Source organism: Calidris pugnax, unplaced genomic scaffold, assembly GCF_001431845.1.
Source record: "Calidris pugnax isolate Ruff unplaced genomic scaffold, ASM143184v1 scaffold102, whole genome shotgun sequence".
In the NCBI taxonomy this organism is placed as follows: domain Eukaryota; kingdom Metazoa; phylum Chordata; class Aves; order Charadriiformes; family Scolopacidae; genus Calidris; species Calidris pugnax.
Window position 1 is genome coordinate 4,029,822 of NW_015090846.1, and position 22,313 is coordinate 4,052,134.

Here is a 22,313-nt window from a genome sequence, read left to right on the forward strand (position 1 = left end):
ATGGATAAGAGTTTCGCATCTGGAGAATCAGATCCTCTGTCTGGTACGTGGGTAATGAGCTTCCATTTTCCTCTGTGTGGTCATAGCAGAGACTTGGATAACTTTATTTTAAACCAAGGATTTATCTCCTACTGAAAGACTTTAATGCTTAGTTTAATCTGGGTTGCATGACTTCAGACACAATGGAGCAAATGTTTTGAAGTTTGGGGAGTGTTGGACAGTTTTGTAACCGTGCTTGTAGCTCTTGCAGCAACACCAAGACTCCCCATTTCAGGCTGCTTTCTAACAGAAACCTATGAATCTTCCTCAGCCTGAAAGTCATCAAGACTCAATTACTGTTGAATGTATGCAGTAAGTTCACACTAGGAGCTTCTCTCTGTCTGATGTGTTGCTTTGTTTCTTTAGTAAAAAGACACGAGCCATTCTTACGCTCACAAATAATCCTGTATGGGGCTTTTTTGTAAGTAAATACTACCACCAAATAGGACTGAATTGGAAAATTCAGCTCCGTCTTTCTTAAATACATGCGAAACTACCAGCTAATATGAGTGAGGATTTTGCTGAATAAGCACTAACTCAGCTCAAAGAGCGTTACCTCTGGCAGAACTAAGCACACGCTGAAAACAAGCCGTATATAAAAGCAGTCTAGACACAATTTTTTGGGAGCAATTTCGTGTTTCAGCCACCAGCTCTATAATCTATTCTGGGTTGGGCACGAGGGCAAATTGTCTATAGTGAAGACACATGTGAAGAGATGCTAAAACACGTCTTTCATCTCTCACTTCCACAGATGTGGCTTCGGCTTGGAAGAGTCTTCGGAGAGCCCAAGCAGTGGTACGTGTGGTTCAGGGAACACTTGCTGTCACATAACTTTGTCACTCTCTATCAGCTATCCAGGCATCGCCTCCACAGAGCTAGTTTGCATGGATGTATGTAAAGATGCCATTTTATTTGTTCTTTTGCACTGAACATGTAACCTCTTTAATCATTTGCGAAATGACAAAAAGAGGATAAGAAGAAAAGCAAAGAATCTTACCAATTTTCACAACACTTCAAAATTAATGACAAGAACAGATCAAAGTTTGCTTTGCTCGTGGTTGCAGCCCTGAGCAGAGTAATAGCTGACGCTCGCTGAGCTGGGACATCCTCTGAATTCTCCCTGTCGTACTGTCCTCTTCCTAGGAAACATAATAATGTTTATATCAGGCACAGCAGCTGCAATCTTAACAGTGAAATTACTTGGATGAACGCATAATATTATCTAAATGCATCCAGTGCTGCTTGTGCAGTCAAGACCTGACACTATTATCACACTGTTGAAGCTGCTCTTGGCTGAGGTTACTTCCAGCTTATGTTGTTTTTCAAAACATCAGAGCAGCTCTGGTAAAAATCCGAGGCACACATACATACAACGTGTAAATAATGGAGAGAGGTGATTTCATCTCTTATCTCCCCAGTCCATTGCATTCTTTCCAACTGTAGGAAATACCACATGGAACATGCTCAGACATGCCAGTATTTACAGAGTAACTAGGAGCTGCAAAATTAATCAGAGAAGCAGTGTATGCCAGCAAAAGGCTACCATGGAAAAAAAAAACATATGTCTCCCTTCAAAAGAAAACTCTGCCTTTTCACAGCTACAAAGGATTGAAAACAAATTTTATCATCAAACGTGGAGTTGTGCCAAATCCCAGGCAGCCAGAAGAAAGCTTTGGCATGAAAAAAGCTTTGGTGAGTTCTGGGTTACTGGGAAACTGCTGAGACAGGGGGCTGCTTCGGTGCTGGAGGGAAGGGCAGGTGATAAAAGATGCTGGAAGGCCCTCTTCCATTGAAGAAAGCGTATATTTTCAGCTATCTACTAATGCTGCTGGAAGAATCTCACAATGCACAATGCTTTTTGCTGGAGAGAGTTCAGGCAAAAGATGCAGCCTTAGTTCACACCAGCTACAGCAAAGTAAACGCCACCAGTGTTTAACCTCTGACTTTTTTTTTCCTAGAGATAACTGAAGTGATGTAAATACAGACTTTTGTTCATTTACTTTTGCAGGAAATACATAATATGTTTTTAATAATCTCTAAAAGACAAAGTGGGATAAGAAAAAAGCAGGAAATTGAAGCAAATTACACAAGACTCTTAAAAACTAACGACAAGAGCAAACTTCACTTGTTTTTATTTTTGCATCGGCTGGGTGTTCGGTTTTGAGAGTGGCTGGGAACAGCTTAGGCTGCCAGTCTTTAAATTTACGGATGCCATTTCCTCTCTGAGCAGCAGGGCTTGGTACCACGCTTACGGGGATGGCTCACTGGACCCTGCTCTCAGTAACAAGGACTAGCAAGAAAGGTGTGTTGGGTCCCTCTGTCAGAAGCTCTGCTGGAGCTCGTGGGTTTGCACACGAATCTTTTTTCTTGCTCCCAAGCCATTTGAACTAGGGAAGGAAAGATGAGATGAATGTTTGTCACTGGGTTTAAATGACATGGGGCACGATGTGACCAGGTGGAGCACGTACTATGGTGCTCGAGTAGCTGGGACACAGGGTACCAAAGGCAGCACGAGTTTCTGTGCAAGCTGGTAACCAAATCCTCAGTGTAACCCACAGACCCGGGTGCATGGAAAGAGATTACACAGAGATTTTTACACCAAAGGACAAACTCTCCCTTTTCCATCCCAGAACTGCAATGCTGGCAGATTTGTTACCAAGTATGAAGGGAATTGTACCCAGGTGCCCAAAGAGCCAGATTTGGTTGGGGAAGAGTCCTTGGTAAAATGAACCAGTTTAATTTCATGGTTAAGGAACCTTTTTGACATTCTGTCATTGACATGATTTTGCTTCACCGTAGATGGCCAGAGGAACAGAGATGAAACAGCTTTGAATGAGAAAAAGAGCCATGAGATTCCTCCAGCCTGCAGGTAAATAATAACCCTAGTGTGCAGCACTTGGTGGATGAGGAGGCAAAGGCACATGTGAAAGGATTTAAAATTCTGGGATGCTGGACTTTTTCTAAAGTTTAGCTATTTACTGTTTATTAGAAAAACAGAAAAAGTCACCAGACAGTTTCACCCTTGGAAATGCTGACCCATAAACCAGTGGAACAAGCCAATGCCCTGACATCAGTTCTCCATGTCAGCCTGGCTGCCCTTGCTCATAGTAACTCTTACCAGACCATGGTGCACTTTGCACTTTCCCAATATTATCTTCATTTGCCAAACTGTTGGTGACGGGCAAAATGCTGATGCTGTAGAAACACTGAGATCACCATCAGAGCATGTTCTAGAAACTCAACTGTCATTCATACTAGCTGTCTATTGAATAATTTAATAATACACTCTACGTATTCAGTCTTGTTTTTCTTTTTCTTAAGAAAGGGGAACTGTGCTGCTCTCTCCCCTGCTTGGACACAGACCTGTTTCCTTGAGAGCCCTGCCGTGGGCTCTGGCCCACCCAGAATGACCCCTCTGTCCCCCCGGGGAGGCTCCCGCTCAGCACCGTGCAGCCCTGCCAGGAGGGAGGCTGCGGAGGGCGAAGGCACAGCTGGGACACGATCTCCTGCAAAGAGCCTGTACAGACCAAGATGGGACAACTTCAGGGAGCAGGCAGGTTCAAGGGCTTGCAGAGTAGAAAAGGAAAAATCTCCCTTCTCTCTGCATCACCCATCTCCCTGCCCTGCAGGGAGCAGTCCATTCTCCGCTGTCCCATACGGCAGCTGGAATAACGCTCCTGTGCCCACGGCTGTCCTGGTTCCTACACACCACCTTCCATCAGCCAGCAGAGCCAGGGATCAGAAGCTCAAAGAGTTACGGAAAAAATCACCCCAAAAGAAGTTAGAACAACTCAAGAAGAGAATCCAGGAGCAGAAGCAAAAGCAGCAAACAGTATCTCAGGAGCGTCTGATTTCTGCTGATGGTCAAGGGCCACCCCAAAGAAGAGCCCTGAAGAGGAAGGTGTGCAGGGTGGCCTCTGCTCCTCCTGCTCCAGGTCACAGAGGTCAGTAGCAGTCTGGCGTCTGTGGAGAAAGGCTGAAACCCTGTATTACCCAGCAGTGCTGAATAACTAACCCCACAGCTTCCACCTCACGCTTTGGCTTATGTTGGGTAGCAACTATGTTAATGCGATAAATTAATTTACTTCTGCAGCCCCCGGGGGAGCTGTAAACTTCCCTGTGCTGTACATCTCAACCTGCTCACAGAGGTCACTTCTCCACTGGATTTACTCCCCGGCACACACAAATTTATCAGTTTCTTTCCACAAAATAGTAAAGAATTTGCTGCAAATATATTCTTTTCTCCCCTTTCCTCCCACATTCTTCCTTTTGCCGCATATAAAGCATGAAATGGGAAATAGCAGCCCAGCAGTGTGGAGAGGCATCACAGGTATTTAAAGCAGGAATTGTGTAGTTCAGAGGCATTACAGGGGATTTCACAGTTCATTCAGTGGAACTAGTGTGGATCTGAAAGAAAATATTATTAGACTTCCTTATCCTGCTTTTGCTGCTAAATTTGGGGCCGAAGTACCATTCACCTACAGCTGCCGCTTCAGTTTAGTGTGATTTAAGATCTGAGGTTGCTGTGAGTAACACATGGGCTCGAGAGCAAGGGCTGCCTATGACTTGCCCGGTCACCCTGCCTGCTTGGCAAGCTCTTCAGCCAACGGGGGATTACTGAGGGTGTATTAGACTGGAGAAGAGGAGCTGAAAAGCTGTACACAACAAATCTTATTGCTATAATAGCATTAGTGTTAATTCATCGGGCGCTATGATCCTTGTCACACCCCACCAGCTTCCACGGGCATTTCCCTTCGATTTGCTCCGAATCACCTTTTAGAGGGAGGTATGGAAGTATTTAATGGCGTGTGGGTCTGTGGGAGCACACATCCTGCTGCCATCTCCCCTTTTCAGCTGGATCAGGCAGTGCCTTCTGTCGTCGCTGCGCAGCGTTACCCCTCCTAATACCCAGGAGCCAAAGCCCCAATCCCTGCTGAGCCTCTTCTGAACGGCTCGTTTAAGGTGTTTTTAACGCAGATCATTTTACATAACTGAGTTAGGGAAATGCCAGACAAATGGTTCAATTTGCAGAACAGAGGCAGCCTCTGACGCTGCAGATTAACAGCTCCAGGCACAGGGGTTCGGATGCAGCTTGTTCAGTTTGTCTGACTGCAGTTTACCATTGACAGAAGTGTGTCACAGCTGCTTTGCCAGATATTGCCTCCGTCAGATCTCTGCAGCCTGGCCGAGGAAGCCAGCTTCTGCTTTGCTTCATTTTTCTGTGTTTGGTCTGTTGGTGAGAGCAGTCATGTCTGCAGTTTGATTTTAGCTGCATACTAATTTTACTTTATTTATTTTTTTTCCCTTCTGATTAAAGACCAAAGAGAGAGAAGCTCAGCATGGAGAATTCAAACACAGAGTCAGAGGCAGCCTTCACCCAAGTCCTCTCCTCTGGAGAGAGCAGCGAAAGATAAACGTAAGGATGAAAATCAGGAGAAGTTACACAAATTGAGAGACAAAAGTACTGGAGGTCGGTGGCACCTGAGCACTCATCTGTCAAAATCTTTAGCTGGTTATTAAAATAATACCAAATCCTAGGAGCAAGGCCTAGTTATACCAAGCAGGTAACAAAGAAAACCGCTGAGGGAACAGACAAAAAGCAGCATTTGTTCAAGGAGGTGGAAGGTGACCAGTGTGACCAGTGGCAGCACAAGGACACAAGGCTGAGTTCCTAGGTTAGCTGCTACCCCTTTCTGTCACTGAAACAGAAGTCATACACCCTAGGTGGGAAGAGCTGTTGGTCACCTATTCAGTTCTGTATTTCCTAATGAATTAAGAGTGCCACCAAAAGGCAGGGATTTCCTGGCCTGCAAAACAGGGATCGAATCAAAATAGTGAAAAATCAGTTGAATTATCCACAGTTTTACTACAAAATCAACAGCAGGACTAGGAATCCCAATCACTAGTTCTCAGTTTTCTTTGACTGGTATGTCTACGTGCAGATATTAATTACTGGAACGATTTTACCCATTTAATGCTATTACTTTGCATCAGAAATGGTTGTAATCAGGCTTCATGGGGAACAAGACAAATAGTGGAAATGCTATGCACGCTGCTCTCTCCAAGTGCTTGTGTTTTACACCAGCCAAGGGACTAGACATGTAACTTGTGTGAAACAGGAAGAAAAAACTCCAAGCTACCTACTACCATGCAGATGAAATTATGAGCATAGTGGCATCATGTACTCTGATACCTAAGTACTATTTAAAATGCATGAAATATATAATAATTTCCTTCTCCCTCCTTTTTTTTTTTTTTTGTTTTAATGGATTGTTTGAAAAATGGCTTGATCTTCCTCTGAGAGTGGGTCATAATAAGACCATGCCACATGAAGCATTCATCATTGTAACTGCCAGTGTCATGGTGTCTTTATTGGCTATTAGTTTCTGTCAGTGAAAGAGCCAAGGCAGGGCTACAAAGAGATGAATGAGGGGCAGAGGTCAGAGCCAGAGTACTCAGGAATTTGATGAATTATAAAATTGCTGTAGTTAACAAAAAATTAAGTCACAACAGCCATAAAATATTCATCTGTTCATCGGCAGAAAAAAACCAGGAGGATATTTAAATCAAAACATTTTCTTCTAGCAAGTGTTTTCATCAGAATGCAGCCTGCTAGTGAACTTCAGCATCATAGTTTCTGTAGTTAATAAACACTCTGTAGATAAAAAAAAAAGATTTAATTGAAATCAGACAAGATGGTGAAGTTCTGAAGATTTTTATATCTACATATAATTTGTCAGTTGCATTCGGAGAAACTAAGACAGCGTAAAAATAACCTAACTGTAACATACTGCATTTTTAATGCTGCTAAACTAGAAAACAAAGTAATACAGCAACGTGTTTCATTAAAAACACTGATGGATCTCAGCTGTCCCAAGTCCAACAAATTTTGGCAATTCCACCTGTGGCTCCTGCTGTCAGACACCGAACTGCACAGATCTAGTGAATAATTCCTCTGACGGCTTCCCAAGTAAGGCCACATGATTATAGGCAGTGACTTCAACCCCACAGAGAGGGAAGCTCTTCCCTCTCTTAAAAACATCATTTCTTTCGTGACATGACCTAAACTGCATGACTAAGATGAGCTTCTAGAACATCTCAAAGTCTGCTGCAAATTCTGCTGATGCAGGTGGTGTGACTCCACCAGTGGCCATGGAGCCCAAGGCAGTTGGTGGAGGAGATGTTGCCTTACAGCGGTTGTTCACAGAGCAAAGGGGAATCTCAGGACAATCCCATTAACCAGTGAATTTCTGGAAATGCTTCGTGTCCAGCAGCTGGTTCTCAGAGGTGCTGCACACTCAGCTCAGCCCACAGACAACTTTTACTGAACAGAATCTAGAAAAGCCTGACTCGGTCAGTTGACTGAGGACTGAACCACATCTTTGACCTGAGGCTGATACTGACTTAAGAGTAAAATCTTCTCTTTAATAAAAAAGCTTGAATGTTTTCACTGGGGGAGAATTTGGTGAGGAGGATTTCCACGCAAAAAACAAATAAGTACCTGTTCAGTCACCTCCTGCTGGAGAAGTGTTTGCAATAAATACATAATTATGCCAGTGCAAGTATTGGCATGCTGTGAATGCAATCTGAAATTATGAAGTAAAACAGTGATAAATGTTGTCTATTATGTGACACCGCCTATTAAGCAAGAATAATTTGTTTGTGCTCCATACTGTATCATTTATTTTTGCATTATACATTGTCCCTCGTCCTGTATCGTTCATTGATTCTTCTGCACTGCATCCTGCTGATTCTCACCAGTTTAAAAAAGAATTACTCTAGTGAGTTTGAAGTAATCACAAGGAAAATCACATTTTTTGTTATCCTCCTCCTTCCAGTTCTCAAATCTGCTGGTACCCAGTAAGTACCAGCTGTCTGCAGCTGCCATCCGAGAAGGATGCTCTCAGACACTCTTAGGTCAGTGTCTCAACCTTCTCCTAGGGTGCTTGGGGACTCTAAGAGTCAACGGTTACTGAGTAAAACTTGTAAGAATTGTGTGAACATGCTACAACTGTTAAATTATGTAAATGTTAATGGTAAAGCCTTAGGAAATCACTGAACCTTCATGTGTTTCTCTTGTCTGATTCATGACCCAGCTCTCTGCCAGTCGGTGAACAGACACTTGCAGAGTGACAGTGTCCAAAGTTTAGTGCTTTAAAAACTTTTTGTTATTGAAGTAGCATCAACTTTTTTTAAACCTGCTCTGACTGAAGCTTTTTATTTCTCCCCACACTTTGTGCACGATTCCTGGAAATCACCATTAAAAAGCTTTATGTTAGTTACCATTTTCTTTCAAAGAACACGTGAGGGTTTAATAATGAAATACAAATCCTCTGTTTCAGGTGTGAAGCTGCCTGGTGCTTCTGCATGGAGAGAAGGTCAGAAGCTAGCTAGAAAGCTGCTTGGTCCACCTCCTACCTTTCCAAATCTGAGGAGCACAGCTGGAGAGCAAACCACAGCGAATATCTTTGGTACAGTTGCCTCTCCACTACACTAGTTGTTTTGGCACACACGCACTAAAGTGCTTTATTAAAACTAGTTGAAACAAAAGGTTTAGTGACTCTTGAGATAACTCACTTATCAGGTTAACAACCACCCAGAACAATTACTAAAGCTGTTGTCCATGGTCAGCTGGAACAATGAATCCACTGTGGTTTTGAGGAGACAATGCAAATGCACTGTGTCCTTAAAATAAGACATGTCTGGGTCGTGACACAAGCTGTGTCTCCCTAGCAGAGACACAGCATCAGCTCCATGTCCTGCTCATTTTCTGCTGGCCACTGTGCTCTCATTGTGCTACACTGACAAGCAGAAGAGGTTCATGAGATAAAGGGTTTCACTGCCCATATATATTACATTCTGAAGGGCCACAAACCACATCACCTGTACAATTGGCACTGCAACTTTAAATTTGACACTTAGGGATTTGTCTTCTTAGGACATGGCACATTTTACAACAGATGTACAAGCCTGGGCTACACATGCAAATAGTCCTCGGGCACATAATAGGAAGCAGGTTTCGAGATGCACATGGTAGATACAGTAATTGATACATCTCTGAAGTAATAACAGCACTATTCTTACAAAATGCTTTCCACAGAACCTGGTAGAAGATCTGTATCTATGGCAAACAGCTTCAGAGGAAAGGGAAAAGAACCTGTGGGGAAAAGCCCTGAATTCAGAAGCTGTGTGGTGCCCCAGAGCAAGCCGATTGAAAGGGGCAGCAACGCACCAACCAAGGATATGAAACAAATCCTCAGGAACCTGCATTTGCAAAGCCAGTGTCATGATGATCACAGACATACCAGGCTCCCAAAAGACACTCTGAAAGGAAAGGTAGAAGTTCTGCAGCAATACCTAGGGATCCATGCTCCTTCACCTGGACCTCAGGCCATAACTTCTTCTGCCTTCAGCGGGGAAAAGACACAATCTTCATTAATGAAAGACAGAGCCAAGCCCAGCAGCTCAGGAAACTGCTGCAGAGGAAAAAGTGCATCTCCTCAGAGGCAGAAAGGCTCAAGCAGCCCTGCACAGAAAGGGTCTGAGAAAGAAAACCTTAAGTACCCTTCAAGGAGGAGGCTAAACATTAAAAAACCTCACCCCTACAGCCCTGAAATTGTTCAGGAATTTATGTATCGAAAGAAGGAAGAAAGAAGGAAAAAAAGCCTAGAAGAGAAAAAGTCTTTGGTGCAGGCCACGGAGATGAGAAATAAGAGATTGCAAGAAGTATATAGGAAACAGAAAGAAGCTATTGGAAAGAAAATACGTTCTGACCAGCTGTGCAGGCTCATCAGGGAAACAGCTTCTGCAAAAGGAAGTCCTCAGTGTAAACTTGAGCAAGTAAGTCATAAAGGAGTGGCAGATTGAAAACCCTCCAGTACAGCAGCATGTAGGAGATTAAACACTTCATATAAATGCTTTGAAATGTCAGGGAGGAAAAGTTTTATCTGGAAAAAATAGAGCAATTAACTTCTAATTATGGCAAGAACTGCCGCGCGCGTTAGTAAGGCTGGAACCCTTGACTTTGGGGTCAAAAGGCTAGAAATCGTCATTGCTTGAGCTAAAAGAACAGGTTGGTTGTTTCATGCATGCAGTTTTCTGGTTACATGAACTGATTATTAAGCGGAACAAAAGTCAAACATTACCCTCACGTTGCCTAGCTATTTAGTGCTTTTACTAATGGTCCCTTCTGTTTCAGGAGCACACCAATGGTGGAATCCTGGAGAGCAATTTCAAGGCCTGTGTGGATAAACCACCGTGTATTCTATTAAGTAAAGATCACAGAAGCAGGTATTCAGCCATAAAAAGCATCCTAGAAAGCCTCTTTCTCAGCACATACAGCAGACTTCTCCTAGTATTCTGTTGTAAACTATAAATAATAGAGCAATGGTCTAGTTTACTGTCATGTCTCACCTTAAAATCAGCCTGACTGCAGTTATGGAACCTGGGAGCATCTGGGAGTGCTTTTGAGCAGGGAATGACACCGATGCTCTGGCTCTCCAGACTGAGGCAAACTTTTCAGCCTACTTTTCTGCTTTGTATTTTTTAAATAATAATAATTCCTTGCCAGCCCCAGGCTGATTCTTCTCTGCATCTGTCAGCACTTCATGCTCCATCCTCAATTTATCATTTGACAAATATATCTACAGACAGGGAAGTCTGTTTTTCTTTTGCGAAGCACTTTAGCTGAGGATACTGGTCTGTGCAGAAAGCTACTGTGACTTTGTCTTTATAATGTGATACGTCTCCTTTTTGTTTAAACAGGAATCAACTTCTATATACGGCTCAATCACCTAAAAAAAGAGCAGAATTAGCTTCTCCAGCACCACTGGAGTCTGAATGCTGTTTTTTCAGTCCTCTGAAATGTGAAGACCTGAGGGGCTGCTCTCCCCCAGCTCTGCAAACACCTCCTCTGAGCTTTTCCCTTCCCCAAAAAGATGCAAAATCTTACTCCCAGGACTTGAGTTCTGATCTTTCTCCATACAGAAGCAAACAGGATCGAGTGAAAGCCTTACATAGTCTATCCAAGGAACTTGCAGAAAAGATTGAGGTGGCAACTAAGAGACTGAATGCAGCAAGCTGGGTTAAAGACTCTGCTGACAAAACATCAACAGAAACAACTTTGGACCTTTACAATGAGTCATTTTCCATCCCAGAGCCTGAGACATCCAAGGATGAGCAAGACAGGACAATGACTATACAAATGCTTCTGGACGCCCCAGATCCTGGTGTGTTACGTCATGGACAGGGCAGGATTAGCCTTGTGGGTATCACTGAGGGACCAACAGCCCCAGACAGACAGAAGGAAATGCCCACTCCTTTGCCTGGTGGGAGCTCTGTGAGCAAAGAACTACCATGGATCACTCGTGGTGCAGGACAGAGGCACCTCAAGACTGAAGAAGACCTGATCAAGGCATTGCAAGGTAGATCATATTGACACGATGCAAGTGAGGCTCGGATGCCATAGCCCAACTCTTTCAAAGCTACAAAGCAGTGTTTAAACCTGATTCCCCTTGGAAGTGCTGTGTCTTGGAAAATCCCTGCGCAGTAGGTCCTCTAGGCTGTATCCATACTGCTCAGAGGGAGCAGTCGCTGGAGCCATGAGTGTTTGCAGGCTTGTTCTCTGCCCAGCTCACAAATTTAAGGCCAAGAAGGGTCAGAGGTGCCCTCAGCAAGCGGCTCAGGCAGCCCAGAGACCTTCTAGCAGCAGCAAGTATGAGCACCACTCCATGTGCTGTTCAGAATCTTTACATTAGTAGGGCAGAACCATAAAATTACAGCAAATCTCAGCAAAAACTCAGGAGGTTGCCAGAATCTTGGTAGTGACTGACTTCTCTTATGTATCTGTTTGATTAGCACTGAAAAGTCCATCAGTCCCCCTGTGAGAGATGGGACTGGAATAGAGATTATCACATTAAGAAGTAATGATCTATCTTAGGTAATGATCTAATTACTTTCTTCTCCTCTCGTTGTGCCTGTGAAACTACATCTCTTCATTTTATCTGTGGCTTTGCCATTGATTTTGGACACATCACTTCACCTTCTGGTGCTTAGGCTTTCCCAGAAGTAAGAAAGGAATTGTAAGCCTAACCCCACAGGCTTAGAAATCTGTGGATAAGAAGAGCTATATGGAAGTTAAGTGCTCACACATAAATAGGCAGAGAATAGATGCCAAAGCTTGGGCCATTTCATTTCTACAAAGAGCATATTTATTAAATGCCTTCATTTGTCTTTTTAAAAGGTTTTCCTGTGAATAAGGGCTCCGGGGTGGACATAAGCCTATTGCACGAAAAGCCAATAACCAGCCCAGCCTCTCCATCTCACCGATTCCTCGCTAGAAGGTAAACAAATTTGGATATATTATTCTCTGTTAAATGCGCCACACACACACGTAGTTAAAATAAATAGCCCCAATTCAGCATGGAGCCAGGCTGCTCCTTACTCCTTACCCAGCAAATTGCCAAGTAGGCAGATTTTGACACAAGATATACTGAAAGAGGGAACCACCTATTTGTAGAGAGCTGGAAGATCAATAGGAAAGGTTCAGCTGGGTGGTTGGGTTTTTTTTTTTGGAGAGATGGATCTCCCCTGCAGAAGTTTGGCCCTGGATGAAACCTCCCAGTGGCCTGAGGAGATTGGGAGCTGAGAGGGGGGGTTCTTTCCGTGTAGCCAAGGCCCCGTCCGGTCTGGCCGGGGGAGCTCTGCCTTTTCCCCGCGGCTCCGGAGCAGGGACAGGCCCCGGAGGAGGCGGTGGATCCCCCCGGAGGAGGCGGCGGGTCCCCCCGGGAGGAAGCGGCGGGTCCCCCCGGGAGGAGACGGGTCGGGTCGGGTCGGGGTCCGCGGTGGCGGTGCCGGGTCTGCCCACCAGGTGGCGCCGCGAGTCCGCACCGCGGGGGCGCCGCCAGCCGCGCAGGTCGCTCCGCGCCCGCGGAACCCCCGCGGGGGAGCAACGCGTGTTTGGGAAGGGACACGGGGCTCTGCCTCCCTCCCCGCCCCGGTAAAAGAAAGCCCTCGGTATTTTAACATATGGCGTTGGCAGCAGAATGAATTGATTATCTTTGCGAGTGCCTGGTTAAATCTCCACTGATCTCCTTCTTGCAGGGGATTAAGGAGTGATTTAATGAACTGAATACTATAAATTCATTTTTAGTAATTGTTTTCACCCACTTTGCTCCAAAAGTGGGTGAAAAACTCTGGTTACTGCAGCTCTACTGGCTGTGGAGCAACACCTAGTGACAAACATCAGGTTTCCTTGAGCAGGACACGTCGGAGCATGGTAATGATTATGGAAAATAGGTTTTGAAGCTGGAAGCTTAGAAAAAAGGATTATATTAACGTAGGTCGTTTCCAATCAGCGTTAATTAAATGTTTAATGTAGAAGGCAGTTGATAGAAAACCCTCTGCATTTAGTCTGTATCTTAGAGAGCAAAGACATATCCCTGTAACTGCCCCAGGTGGGTCATCTCCAGTGACAGGGAGGACCAGGAAGGGACCTGTTAGTTCAGCCACAATCACTAACTGCAGCCCAGCCCCTGCCCCTGTTCCACCACAGAGAAGGACAAAGCCAGAGTCCCCACAGGGGACACAAATCTCTGCAGAGAGGTCTTTCCTGAGAGAATAAATCCCCTGAGCCCTTGAAGATTAAATATGACCTGGACGGGCATTACCAAAGAAAGGACATATGTGCAGCAAACTGGCCACCCCGTCCCCAACTTCCCCTTCAGAGCGAAGGACGAGGTGACAGTGCTGTGGTCCCTGCCAACTGGGATGATGTGGTGCTGTGGTCCCTGCCAACTGGGATGATGTGGTTCTGTGGTCCCTGCCAACTGGGATGATGTGGTGCCCCTCCAGGGGCAGTTTGCTGGTGCCAGGGACAGGGACGGAGCCGGCTGTGCCATCCTGCTGCAGGGAAACTGCAGAAAGCTCTGGGGGGAGGAAGAGCAGTTTTGTTAACTGAAGGCAGGATATAAGGCCTTTTTAAGAAGATTGTTTACAGCTTTACAGTGAAAAGTAAACAAGAGGAAAATGAAAATTGGAGAGATAAGTGCAGACAGCTCGGCTTACCGAAGTTATGAACAGTAATTACTGGAATTACTGAGAGTTAAACCCCTGTTCTTTGTGCGCAACCACCACATGCACAAAGGTTGGGCTGATTCCTGCTCCGAGAGATCAGTTGCAAGGATTATGGAGCTGTTCTGTCACAGAAGATGGCAAATGTATAAAACATGAGCACTTGGCACTCGGAGCGTGCAGTGAAGAGAGTCAGAGCTGCGTGTGCACTGCACCTTGGAGAGCACAGCCCACCAGGCTGGAGAAAACGGCGGGGTCCATTACTCTTGTGTTGATGGGTGCGTGGTTATGTGCAACTCTAATTCTCAGTAATGGAAGGTAGTAGGTGCAGAACCCCCGTGAGCCCCAAAGGGAATAGCCCCTCAGCTGTAATGGACAAGCCTCGGACGAAGTAGAAATAAGACAGATTGCACTGATCTCCTGAACAATGCAATTACGGAGAAAGCAAAGCTCCTGTGTGTTGGAGCAGTGGAGTCACACAAAGTCCTCAGAGCATCACAGAAAAAACCCCACCAATAAAACCTCTCAAACAATAAATCACAACCCTGTTGCAAGAGCTGTTTCAAAAGATGAGGAGGGCTACTTGCAGATAAAATACCCCCGTATTTAGAGATTAGGAGTGGAAAGTGTTGCCATGTTGTGAACGGCTCCAGACTTACTTCCTTGTGAGTTAAGGGCTCGCTCTGACGCAGCAGTAGTGACAGTAAGGGGACGATATAAAGGAAAGACCATCTTATGTCTAACACGTTCTTAGCTACTGGTAAAGTAAATAACAAAAATTCAGAGTAAAACCCTGTCTTTGAATTGTCCTCAGCTTTTATTTACATATGATCTATATTCAAATTTTGAGCATAGTCCTGCAGCCTGCATGCTCATTCATGGGAAGCAAAAGTGGACGAGAGCCCTTCTGCACACACCAGTGAGGACAACATGATCTAGCTGTTCCTGAAGTTGCTCTGGTATCATCTGATACCAGAGGGCATACAGCTACGATCTGATCAGCCAGAAATCCTATGCTAAAGGAGCACCAATGTGTTAAGGAGGTGACTGAGGAACACACTGAGAAACCCAAGGTCATAATTTCTCCTACTCCTACTTCTACTACTACATTTGCACTGTGAGAGCATGGACCGTGTAGGGGGGTGTTAGTGGGGCGTGAAGGCAGCCTGTCTCTTGGTGAGTGCACAAGGCTTTACAGGACTCTGCTAACAGGCAGGGACAGTGCTGTGTTCTGAGCCCTTGGTAAACCCCTGCCCATACAGCTCATCACCAATGTAGCCAGCACAAGGTCAGAAAAAGGGGTAGCAAAAGCGGCTGAATTGGGTCTATGCTCTGACTTCCACTGTTGCTACCAGCGGCAGTGAGTTGTGAGTCCACGGTTGCCTACAACAGACAGTCTCTTCAAAAGTTCATCTAAACAAAGCCACCTGTTAAAAACTGACTGTTTGCCAGCCTCATTCACAAATACAAAACATCAAGTGTTACAAAATCCGCGCTCTTGAACGTGATCTTACCCACAGCCAGTTTCGACAGCAGAGTTTGGTGTTTACATGTTTAATTATAGCCGCGAAAACAGTGACTCATGTTCATGCAAGAAATCCTGCAGGTGCCTCCTTCCATAAGCAATGTTCCCATTTCATGCCCGGCTGCTCCGCACTCCGCAGGGCAGCAGAGGGAGATTTGTTGCTAATGCAAATGACTCACTGATGGGAATTCTCCAAACCGCCAGAAAATGTGTATACAATTTCATCCTGATTTTGATTCAGTTACCAATATAAGTGCCTTTCTGTTACATTCTTGAGAGTCAAAAAGACTGTAATACTTCTGCCATAAATTCAGCTTTGAAAGCACACGGGGCAGTTTCATGGGCTGGGGCAGAGCAAGCAGCCACCAGGCCAAGGTCTGATGTCCTGATGTCCTGAGCTGTGCGATCACAGCTCCTGCCGTGGACCCAGCTGCATTTTCTCTTTAACCAGTGCAAATCCAAAGAGCTTCATCTGGGAATTGTGCTGGTTTATGCCCACTCTAGAGCTGGTTGTGTCTGGTAGAAAGCAGCTACTGGCCACTTCTGTTAATCTCTGTTTTCTGTAGAATCTGCACTGACTTCCACTGATGGTGGCCGTGGCCTTTCCTGGACACAGGCAGGGTTGGATTTGCACCGTGGCATCACTCTTTTCAAACAGAAGTAGGCCTTTCTCAAGAGCCAAAGGAAACAGTGGCATTGATTAAAAACTAACCCAACAGAAGTGCAGAGACAATATTCCACGCATTTGCCTGACAAATATTAGAACTACTTTTTTTAGAAATCCCTGTTACCTCTTTTTCTTTCTCATCCACCTTTGCTTCCACTTCTGAAGACTACATCCAAGACGCGTTAGTGGAAGCTGTTCTAATCGTTTTAGCAGTTTCTGGGTCATGAAAAACAAAGCAAAGCTTATTAATGAGAAAAATGAAATGAGATTTCCCTAAGCTGATTGCCGATAAAAAAAAATTTCCACGTTCATTTTTCTGTGTAAAAAAGAAAACATCTGTCACCATTTCAATGTGTCTCAGTGTCCCTGCCTGTGTTTCAACCGAGGCTTGATCAATAAATGCCCATTTTCACACCTTCCTTCCTAATCTTTTTAGTTAAGCTCAGATAGTTACAGATCAAAACAAAGTAAACCCAGTTAGCTGAGATCTTCCTCAGGACTGTGAGACCTGGTGCTGACATTGTTTTGAAATATTAAAGTATATATAACAAATCTGGTTGGGCCATAGCCATGTCCCAGAAGCGCTGGAACAGAGATCGGTACTTTGTGTTTCTAAAAAGATTTCAGAAAACTTTGCCAAGGTTCAGAGGTAGATTGTGCAACCAAGTCCTAACAATGGCACGGATTGTACAATGCAGTCCTCATAAATTAAGCTTCAAATGGCAAGGTTGTTGTTTCTATTTTCTACCAAGATGAAAAATATCCAGCTCTTTCAGAGCAGTATTTAGAGTAGGTAAAGACGAGTGTTGTTAGCTTTCCTGACAACAAGGTACACGAAAGGGGATTTTGTACGTTGGCAGGTACGGCTTTTCAATGAGTCTTTTGTTTCCATTTAACAAAATTGAATAAATGATGACTTTTTAAAAATGAAATAATTATTTTGTTGTTTGAAAGATTGCTTGTGCACAATCTCAAGAACTCTGAGTAATTGTTGTTGTTACCTTGACACAGCCCGCAGAGAGAACTCACAGCTCAGAGGAACCACTACCGGTGTGAGACTGTTTTCAAAGTTCAGAATCAAGAGGAAATTGCCAACCGGTCTCCCAGAGAGAGCCTGAGGACACAGGACAGCCTCAGGTCACAGCCCTCTGCCGCTCTGAGCCCTGGAGCTGAGACTCACCCCAGCTTTGAGCAGGACTTGGGTAAGGTCCCGAAGCGTCAAAGCACGGTGGTTACTCAGGAAAGCTTTAGGTTGAGAGGGAATTTCAAATAGCTGGTTCATGTTCCAGACATCAATGGTGAGCAATGAATATATGAAAAAATGTCCCCTCAACCTTCATGTCCAATTTAATGGATACACCCCACTAAAAAAAGGCAATAGAAACTCTTTGCCTTTTCCATGCAGTGCTGTCTCACAGCTGGGAATTTACCAGAAAGTCACCTCCCAGGTTGCTCCTGGGCCGGGTGACACAGTGACAGCTTCACACAGCCCCCCATGGAACAAACCCCACTCAGACCAGAGCCGTTTTCAGCACCTTGCGGCTTCATCTGAAGGTCTCAAGGAGCTTTGCAATCAATTCTTCATAATTACCACATCAGATAAGTGTGGGATATTACCCTCCTCGAACAGCAAGAGACATCAGGGCACGGAACATTTAGAGGGGTTAACAAAGGATGTGGCTGGATGGAGAGATGTGCTGGAGGATCCCGTGGGGCTGGGCGAGGGTGGGGTGCAGGGCATCACCACTTCTGCTCAGAACAAATGTTTGCATAGAAACAAGGGAAAGTTTGTGGCCGAAAGGGTTAAAAGGCAAACAGTAGCATGCAGGGCTCTGTCTGAAGAGACCTCTGCTTGCTTCCTCCAAACAGTAGCAGATGGTGCATTGTTTTAAGGGCTTTTCCGAGACAAAAGAACAAGATCAGATAACCTTTCCTCAAAGAGGGTACTTACAAAAAGCCTTTGCTCTTATTAAGGATTCTTCATTGTTTTCCCCGCAAAATTTTATACGTAATATTGGATTTTGAGGTGGTGGAGAAGCCAACATTGTTTACTGTGCTTCTCCCCATCCCCCAGAGACTAGGAGGGCATCTTACATGATTAGACAGTAAGTCTGTTGTCTGAAATGTTTACCATAAGCGAAAGACATCGTATTTATTTAATATTAATAACTAGGGGCCCAAATTCTGGAAGCTAACTGGCAAAAAGACCTTGCCATCCACTATTCACCACACAAACAATAGGAACTGCTGCCTGGTGTCTATGCCAGGAGAAACCTTTACCTTCTCCGACAGCACCAGGAGCTCAAGCACCAGGTTTGACTGTAAACCCACGGTTCTGCTACGGGCCATGTTGCTGCAGATGAGGCCCAGAACTGTCACTCTGGAGACAATGTGGTTTTGAAATATGGGTCACAAGTGGATCCCTTCCCCACTCTTATCAGGAAAAGGGCATTCAGACCCAAGGCTGCATTGTCTGCGAAGACGCATTACACCAGCACTTGATTCTGGTCTCTTTCACAGAACACAGAAGTCACCGTGCACATGCAGCATAATGATGGGTAATTATACAACTGCTGCAAAATATATTTACCTTTAAAATGTACATGCATCACCCAAATGCTAAATGCTATGCCAAGGACATGAAAAAATTTCTGTAGTAAACATTTGTAAAATATAATAAAACACAGTATAAAAAGCAGATATTCACAAAATATTTGGAACAACTGCCTGGAGTAAAACAGTGAACCTGTCACAAACTGTTGGATTTTCTTTTTAAACACAGCCAGTATAAAATCCAGAGTTACAAATGCTATAAGCACATGCTGTAATGAACAGAAATTGTCTCCACAGGGATCCCTGGGAAGTACTTCACATAGCTCTTATATGGATCTCTAATCAGGTTAGGCACAAAACTTGGTATAACCAAGTGAGCTGAGGACATTCTGCTTCTCTCAGAGACACCACTACATAAAATCTTTCCATTCCTGCCTGACCATCAGGTCTTCTCCACAGGGAGCTGTACTTTCCTTGACACTGCAGCACACCCTCTGAATACAGCTCACAGTACCCAAGTTTCTGTATCATTATTAAATAAGGAAATATTTTGCCTTTGCATCTTCCTACAGCCTTGTGATTGGACTATGAGCCAGATTGGACTAAATGAGCCAGAAAGCTCTTGTTTCCTTTTTTTTTTTTTGAATTTGAGAGATAACAAGATTAAAGATGAAATTAATCGTTAAAGAAGTATTTTCTAAATGTTGAAGCTTAACCATAGCTACTGGTTTAAAGTAATTGGCATTTAGAAAGCAAATGGAATGCTCTCCGTTATTCTTAAAAAGCAGAATTATGACTTGGATCACAAAGAAAAGCTATTCATGTGTAACATCTTTCCCCTTCACTGCTGATGGAGATATTTTCTCGGATCACAAGAGGGAGCTGTTTTCTCGCTTGTGGCAGAGCAAGAAATGCTTAAATCAGTGGAATCAGCAAAGCAGTGTAACAGCATGTTTTCAGCTAATTGCCCTCTGATTGATAGTTTCGAGATAAGACAGCTCTTCCTGTTTTGCTTCAAAATCCTACACTGTCTTTTGTATTTCACGAAGCTTCTGCCTAGTGCAGCTTCAGTGAGCTCCATCCTCAGCCTTCAAACATCTCTGAAGTAGCCTGCAATGACAGCAGCATTGAAGCATAGTTGTGGAGTCCCCTTCCTTGGAGATTTTCAAGACCCGCCTGGATGCTCCTGAGTAACATGCTCTGACAAGCTCTAGGCAATCCTGCTTCAGCAGGGGAGTTGGACTAGATGATCTCTATGGTCCCTTCCAACTCTAAAATTCAGTGAAATTCAGTGAAATAGTGTGCCTCTTGACTCTGTGACAGCCAACACAAGAATCACTCTTGCTTCTTTTGATACCAGCTTTCTCCCTCTGAACTAGTTTCTCTCCATACCCACAGAGACTTTATTTACACTGCTCATTGGCTGGCTGATAAATCCTCTCAAAGCCTGTATGTGCACAAGAAGTCAGGATTTAATCCTCCTCTGTGCTACTGCTGCATAGGGTGCTATTATTTGTTAAATACCACTGCAGAGCATGTGGACACATTTGCATTTCTTGCTCTGTGGAGTCCAGTGTTGCTTTGGTCTTTGGTATCCATACTGCAGGTGTAGTGGGTTGAGGGAATTGAGTATAATTGCTGAGCAGTAGAAGGAACATTTCATGGAAAGTCAGGGTTCTGGTTAGGTCCAGATTCAGGCCCAGCTCTCTCTTGTTAGCCTGTGGCAAGAGCTGCTCTGTATGTGACACACCGCACGTGGAAGGGTCAGCAGCAGGGTGAGGTATTGCCATGTGCTGCAACATCTGGCTGGAAGCTGAACTCTGGCCAACCCTCCACGCTAGAGGATTTAGATATAAACACAAAATATGTGGAGGACAGGAGCAGCACAGGCCACATTAATCCCCTTGTCTAGCAAGCAGCTACTCTTCAGTGATAAGTGGGATGCCAGACGTATTTATAGAGGAGAGAACAAACTGATTCAGCAGGCGTGGAAATACAGATTCTCCAAGATACTCAAGAATGCAGATGAGCCCATGGATTTTCCTGCATAAACAAGTGTAGCCTTCAAGTTTAGATTCTCTTGCTTAGGGATTGTTCTTGGCTTCCAGGTCTTGCTGGAGAAGGGCTAACCAGCCATCCTGTTTGCCTGTGCTGAATATTTCAGTTGTCATCAGGAGTCAGCAAACCTCTTTTCTGCATCTCCATTTACCTGTCATCACCACAGCTCAGTTCTTCCATGCTAACAAAGTTCTGAAATGCCCGAGTGGCATTTCACCTGTCCCTTCCCTTACCTGAAAAGCATCCTAAAATAATAAAGCAATTGAGCCAGCACAGTGATTTTGGAGAGGGGAAGGATTACTCTGACCTGGGTATCAAATGGGTCAATTCCTTCTGGATCTGTTGCTCCATTCCACAGCAGGCTTTCAGGACTCTTTACACCCTATCTTCATACACCTCCCGGCAATAATGTAGCCAAAGTTGTGCTTACATCTAAAGTTGCAAGTACATATTTTTGTAATAACTGGTTTGGACTGATTGCTGACATGGGCAGAAAGAGAAAAAGCTGTCCTTGAGTAAAGCAGCAGTAAGTGCTTCTGCCTAGCTTCAAGTGATTAGAAAAATGAGACTTTTAGCCCGGCTTTTTTAATTATATGTCACAGAGATTCTACGGGGCTTTACTCAGATTCTGCAAGTGCAGCGGAAAGTGATTTAATAAATAGCATTTTTTTAAAAAGACTGAGTGTATGTGCATTGAAGCTATCTGGGTATGCAGCAAAATGCCATTTATCATAAAATAAGAGGACATGAAATTTAGCCAGATGGTATTTTCTTTAAGGCAGAATGTTGCAACACAAGAAATTCATCTGGAAATAGCCACAAATAGGAAAATTATTTTCAAAAGGAGTGAAATCAGAACAAAATTTTTTGTTCACTTTGAGATCAGCACCACTGGTCAAGCTTTGAGCAGAACAACAATAACATTTTTCAGTTTGAGGCACAAAGTTAAAATAATTCCCAGTTTTAAACTATATCCTAATAGATCCCCATGCTTCAGAATAGCCCAGATAGTAGTATTAAAAGCTACTCAGACAATTTAGCATCAATAAATTTAGGTATTTTTTTTTTATAAAATGACCTTACCTGCTGGTACTGAAGGAGGCATCCTCATCTAGTTTTTTTGAAGTGCTAAGAACTCACTGAAGAACTATTCACTTGTCTTTTCTCTATTGCATTGTTTAAAACCAGTAATAAAACTTTCTTGTAGAAACAACAGTTCTTTTTCCACAGGATTTTCCTAAATATATTATTTAACAAAATCATCACTGGTAACTATAAGCATTAGAGAGTCTGAATCAGTCCTCAAAATTACTAAGATTGGGGTAAAACTAAAAATCTTTTTAAAAGGATTAACTCTTTTTTGGGCATGTAATTTCTAGGTAACTCAGTATGATTTTGCCT

The 22,313-nt window shown here is 44.0% G+C and overlaps 1 protein-coding gene across 1 annotated transcript in view; it reads left to right on the forward strand.

Annotated features, from left to right (window-relative positions):
* Window positions 1-22,313, forward strand: part of LOC106888488 (centrosome-associated protein 350-like) — a 41,598-nt gene continuing 19,285 nt past the window's right edge. Inside the window, exons 1-12 of the mRNA XM_014942740.1 lie at window positions 1-43; window positions 791-834; window positions 1,638-1,731; window positions 2,839-2,908; window positions 3,361-3,983; window positions 5,357-5,455; window positions 8,382-8,510; window positions 9,140-9,879; window positions 10,238-10,329; window positions 10,804-11,462; window positions 12,281-12,380; window positions 17,313-17,503. Of these exons, the coding sequence (XP_014798226.1) occupies window positions 1-43; window positions 791-834; window positions 1,638-1,731; window positions 2,839-2,908; window positions 3,361-3,983; window positions 5,357-5,455; window positions 8,382-8,510; window positions 9,140-9,879; window positions 10,238-10,329; window positions 10,804-11,462; window positions 12,281-12,380; window positions 17,313-17,503 (2,884 nt within the window). The remainder of the gene's footprint in view (window positions 44-790; window positions 835-1,637; window positions 1,732-2,838; window positions 2,909-3,360; window positions 3,984-5,356; window positions 5,456-8,381; window positions 8,511-9,139; window positions 9,880-10,237; window positions 10,330-10,803; window positions 11,463-12,280; window positions 12,381-17,312; window positions 17,504-22,313) is intronic.